Source organism: Habropoda laboriosa, unplaced genomic scaffold (assembly GCF_001263275.1).
Source record: "Habropoda laboriosa isolate 0110345459 unplaced genomic scaffold, ASM126327v1 scaffold1199, whole genome shotgun sequence".
Lineage (NCBI taxonomy): Eukaryota > Metazoa > Arthropoda > Insecta > Hymenoptera > Apidae > Habropoda > Habropoda laboriosa.
Window position 1 is genome coordinate 17,165 of NW_017101262.1, and position 5,817 is coordinate 22,981.

The 5,817-nt window shown below is 31.9% G+C and overlaps 1 protein-coding gene across 2 annotated transcripts in view; it reads right to left on the reverse strand.

Annotated features, from left to right (window-relative positions):
* Positions 1 to 385: 385 nt before the first annotated feature.
* LOC108578093 (cytochrome P450 6a2-like) overlaps positions 386 to 5,817 on the reverse strand; it is a 10,911-nt gene continuing 5,479 nt past the window's right edge. The window contains exons 3-7 of one of the 2 annotated variants that reach the window (XM_017941348.1): positions 5,233 to 5,758; positions 4,272 to 4,376; positions 3,065 to 3,181; positions 1,966 to 2,217; positions 386 to 768 (exon numbers count right to left, since the gene is read on the reverse strand). In XM_017941348.1, the coding sequence (XP_017796837.1) occupies positions 605 to 768; positions 1,966 to 2,217; positions 3,065 to 3,181; positions 4,272 to 4,376; positions 5,233 to 5,758 (1,164 nt within the window). In that variant the 3' untranslated portion in view covers positions 386 to 604. Of the gene's footprint in view, positions 769 to 1,965; positions 2,218 to 3,064; positions 3,182 to 3,217; positions 3,279 to 4,154; positions 4,377 to 5,232; positions 5,759 to 5,817 lie in introns of both variants that reach the window. The other variant, XM_017941347.1, reaches the window with a different exon arrangement.

Below are 5,817 nucleotides of genomic sequence, written 5' to 3' on the forward strand. Positions count from 1 at the left end.
GCTTGAATTTTAACCTGTAAAATAAGTTTATCGAAATAATAGACAAATTTTTGGAACATGGGATAAAAAAAAAAACAAAGTTTACCGTGATGCACGTCGTTTGGCGTCGCGCAGGCATTTATTCGCCTGTTTATGGTGTCTGCGGGACGTAAACTTAATTTTTTTTCGAGCGCTTGAAAATATCATTCCGGTCAATTATCGACTGCTCACCTGTTTACCGACTGCTTGAACGAGACCCGATCGTCATCTATTGTTCATAGAAGAGTAAGTGCGATAGCCTTATTCTATTCCTACTGGCTAACTCTAAGGGAAGACCTAAGAGTAACTGCGATAGCCTTATTCTATCCCTATTGGCTTACTAACAGCGAGGCCCTTTTAGGCCCTGTGCGACGTCAGAAGCTTCACTTTAGGTTTGTCGGACAGTACATATATGTATATAGAGTAATAATGATTAAAGTACCATGATGACCGAATATTAATGTACATTTGACATTTGACTAGAAATTGTTTGTATATTCGTAACACGAGTAAATTTTTATGAAAATTAGAACAACCTTCAATTTAATGCAAATATGGTGATACTGTACATGTTTTTGTATTATTTTTATAATTTAGTTATCTTCAGATATATTCCATCTTTCGGTGCTAACAAAATTGCTCCTGGGTCAAATTCATAAGACGTCATAGTTTTTTCGCATACGTCCACTTTGTGATTGCGAATAATTGTAATTAGTCCAAGTTTGGTTTGATAAACTGCGAATCGTGCACCTGAAAATGATATGTTACTTATGTTAATTACAGGTATGCACTTTACATACATACATATTAGTCAAATTCAGTACCTATAAAAGAACGATGAAACTATAATGTACTTTTTAGAAAATTATTAAACAAAACGCATTTGCATTATTCGTTAAAAATGAAAAAAGAAGTATGAAATACGAATTTATAAAAATTTATGGAATTTACAAAAAATATATCACAAACTGTTCATCAACTAGTATCGCACTTAAGATTGGAGAAATTAATAAAAAAAAATATAAAAGTGAGTAAAATAACAGAGGCAAGCCTTAAAAATGTAAAAATAACCCAATGTTTAACAATATAATAAAAAAATATGGAAACAAATATTTTCTACCAGTTACTATAATAAAAGTGTATAAAATACAAGCTAATTTTTACAAAGGATTTAGCACTCAGAAGTAAGATTAAACATAATCTGCATTTTTATTTTTATTTTCTGCAATATTTTTAGGTTAATCTTCCTCGTTGTAAAAGAATATGCAATTAAGTATACAGGCTGTACCTTCTAAACGGTTGGCAATAGAAGACACTATTATAGATCAAAGTTAAATAGTATCGGATGGTGCATAATATGCAAATAACTTTATGCACTTTTCTGCATCGGTGCATACAAAAAATGCAACAATCCCTTTTTTAAAGATGGAAACCTATGTTTTTGACTGTACCGATTGATGCAGTTTTTTGTGCTCTACATAAAAGTAATGCAAAGTCTTTTTAAAAACTTTTTTATTTTTTTTTTTAAGTTTTGTGCTTGTACGTTAAGAAGCGGATGGAAAAGAGCTTAGACTGCAACGGAAGATTGTTCGAACATTTGTTGCAACGTAGATACTCCAGAACACTTGCCAACAGACCGAAATAATTCAGAAAACTCTTAGCTACGATAACTTCTTAACGAATAAGTTTACGGCATAAGTATGTTTTATACAGAGCACAAAAAACTGCATCAATTGGTGCTGTCAAAAACACAGGTTACCATTTAAAAATACGGGGCTGTTGCATTTTTCTGATATACGGATGCACAAAAGTGTATAAAGTCATTTGCATATTATGCACCGTCCGATACCATTTAACTTCGATCCATAACAGCTGCTTCTATTTCCAACCGTTTAGGTGGTACAGCCTGTTCCGGTTGCGTGGGACACCCTGTATATTTTAACATACCAATGCAATTTCTTGGTCCGTCACCAAAAGGCAGATAATTCATAGAATGTCTTGCAGCAACAACATCGTTGTTAAATCTTTCAGGATCAAATGAATCAGGGTTTGGAAAGATATCAGGATCTCGATGTATCGCTAATACTGGGATCCATATTGCCGTTTCCTTTGGTATTGTAACTTTTGGTCCATTGAATGTATAATCAGACATTGCTTGCCTCATTAAAATTGTTCCTGGTGGATACATCCGTAAGGTTTCTGTTCAAACAAATAATTTTAATTAACTAATACATTAATTTGTCAGCAATCGTAAACTACGAATTATTATTTTGTGCATTATTAAATTTAGATACTTTACTTTGAAATATTAGTCGTTAAATAATTATGACTGTTTTTATTAGCTTTGCAAGGTAACCAATAAAAATTACCACTTTGTATAATTCTGAATTTCCAACTGTGAATTTTTACTTTTTTTTACAAGCTACTTTTAGCAAATAAATAAAAAAATGTGATATACGTATTATGAAGAAATTTGGAGGATCTTTATATCTTATAAACAATATCGCCTACATATCGTTATAGTGATCTTTTTTATGCCAAGTAATTTGTTAACGCGTAAAAGAGAAATATGAAGCTTTTGTCAACGAAACGGTTTATATCAGGTATTTATCGGAAATTAAAACTCTGAAATTGCCATAAACTGTGCTTTACTGATTCCGTTACAAATACACAGTCAATAGAAATATTATTGCAATTCTCATTTGGTATTTTTTAACTACAATCATTATATTCCTTTTATTACCTACACGTACGAAATCAAATCGACGTGATAAATACGAGTAGTGTTTTGTTCGTTACAACAGTGAGAAGATAGCAGTTACGATTGACGTAAACGTAACGTTTACTCAGGTTTTGTTATGTTCGTCGGAAATCAATCCAAACAAGTATTATAACAATCTAATAATATTATAGTGATATTCAAGTATTAAACACTTTTCGATTTTTCATTTTATCATTAACTTTTGCGACAAAGAACGAACAATGTAAAATGAAAATTTTCAGTGAAAAATACTTTGTTATTTACAAGTTGTTTGCTTACACGTACCTTTAAATACCTTGTCGAAGTATTCCATTCCCTTGATATCCTCGTATTTCAAGTGTCCATTATTTTTATCCCAACACGCTCTGATTTCTTTGCGTAACTTATTTTGCACGTCTTGATTTCGAGCTAATTCGTAGAGAGCGTTGCTCATTGAATGTATAATCAGACATTGCTTGCCTCATTAAAATTGTTCCTGGTGGGTACATCCGTAAGGTTTCTGTTCAAACAAATAATTTAAATTAACTAATACATTAATTTGTCAGCAATCGTAAACTACGAATTATTATTTTGTGCATTATTAAATTTAGATACTTTACTTTGAAATATTAGTCGTTAAATAATTATGACTGTTTTTATTAGCTTTGCAAGGTAACCAATAAAAATTACCACTTTGTATAATTCTGAATTTCCAACTGTGAATTTTTACTTTTTTTTACAAGCTACTTTTAGCAAATAAATAAAAAAATGTGATATACGTATTATGAAGAAATTTGGAGGATCTTTATATCTTATAAACAATATCGCCTACATATCGTTATAGTGATCTTTTTTATGCCAAGTAATTTGTTAACGCGTAAAAGAGAAATATGAAGCTTTTGTCAACGAAACGGTTTATATCAGGTATTTATCGGAAATTAAAACTCTGAAATTGCCATAAACTGTGCTTTACTGATTCCGTTACAAATACACAGTCAATAGAAATATTATTGCAATTCTCATTTGGTATTTTTTAACTACAATCATTATATTCCTTTTATTACCTACACGTACGAAATCAAATCGACGTGATAAATACGAGTAGTGTTTTAGTAAAAAATTCTCAAAGATGTAACTTTCGTTCGTTACAACAGTGAGAAGATAGCAGTTACGATTGACGTAAACGTAACGTTTACTCAGGTTTTGTTATGTTCGTCGGAAATCAATCCAAACAAGTATTATAACAATCTAATAATATTATAGTGATATTCAAGTATTAAACACTTTTCGATTTTTCATTTTATCATTAACTTTTGCGACAAAGAACGAACAATGTAAAATGAAAATTTTCAGTGAAAAATACTTTGTTATTTACAAGTTGTTTGCTTACACGTACCTTTAAATACCTTGTCGAAGTATTCCATTCCCTTGATATCCTCGTATTTCAAGTGTCCATTATTTTTATCCCAACACGCTCTGATTTCTTTGCGTAACTTATTTTGCACGTCTTGATTTCGAGCTAATTCGTAGAGAGCGTTGCTCATCGTCGAGGAAGAGGTTTCGAAACCCGCTACGAAGAATACAAATGCTTGCGCAGCAAGTAATGTATCCGTTAACTCTGCAAAAAATAATTTTTATCAATTAACCGATACATATATTGACGCTTTTTTGAAGCTAAAATAGATTTTGTACATTGAAGATTTAATATGAGCTATTTAAGCATTGACATTTATGTTAATCGTTCTCAATCATATTATCCTAATTAAGAGAAAATTTGTGTTATCTTTGAATGAAAGTGCATCTTTCAAAATGTATATGTATGTACACATACAGGGTGCTCAGTTAATCCTGGTGGAAAATTTCAAGGATGATTCTAGAAGCGAAAATAAGATGAAAATGAAAAATAAAAAAATTGCGTTTGAGGCTTCGTTTTTTTAGTTATTTACGTTTAAAAATATCCCTGTAGCCGAGCAAACCTCCCTACACCAAAGAATATAGGGCACGTCAAGACACAAGAAGTACAGTAATCTGCAATACCGACACACTACTGCAGGGAGGTTTGCTTGTCTACAGTGATGTTTTTAAACGATAATAACATAAAAAGGAAACCTGAAACGCAATCTTTTTATTTTTAATTTTCGTCTTAAATCGGCTTTGATATGAAAAATATCGTGTTTCACTTAAAAATTATATCATCAAGTGTATTCGGTAATGTAACCGAACAATATAAACAAAGAAATATATATCAAAATAAATATTTCGTAATTAATACATTGTATTAAAGTGTGAAGTGTTCCAATAATAAATGGAAATCCAAGAATTGGTAAAAGTATACAATACGTTCACATCGTTATTGTCCAATTTTTCTTTAAACAAGAGATTAATGTATTGGAAAAAAGGGAGAGAGAGAGAGAGAGCAAAAGATTTCACTATTTTTGATAAACTACACGATAAAAATATTTTGCCAAACTTACCGATATTTTCTAATTTATCTGGATGTTCTTTAAGTTCCATTAACATATTGATAAAATCTGGCCTAACGATGTTATTCTCTTTCCTATATTTTATAGAATCTGCAACGACTTTCGTGAAGAACGGCGAGTATTTCTTGTCAGAGAATACGTATCCGAGCATCGCGTATAACTTTGGCAGGAATTGCCTCGCTTTAAATCGTGCGATATTTTCCAAATTTACAGCGAACACTTCTCTGCCCATTCGACGAAACTCGCTATCCTCGTCTGACATTGCGCTCATATCGATTCCAAATGCACAGGAACCAATGACGTCAGTGGTGAATTTTGCTGTTAACTCGCGACACTCGATGGGCTCTCCTTTTTCAATTTGTTTGTCCAAGTATTTTTCCAAGTGCTGGGAACACTCGAGTATGAGAGTGAACATCTCTTTTATCCTGCCGGATGTAAATATTGGTGAGAGCCTTGATCTTAATGGCCGCCATCTTTCTGATTCTAAATTGAAGAGGTGCGCCGACAACGGCTCAGTCTGTGAATATTAAATAAAAATGAACGAGTCATTTTAGGCTTGCATAATTATCGGAAAGA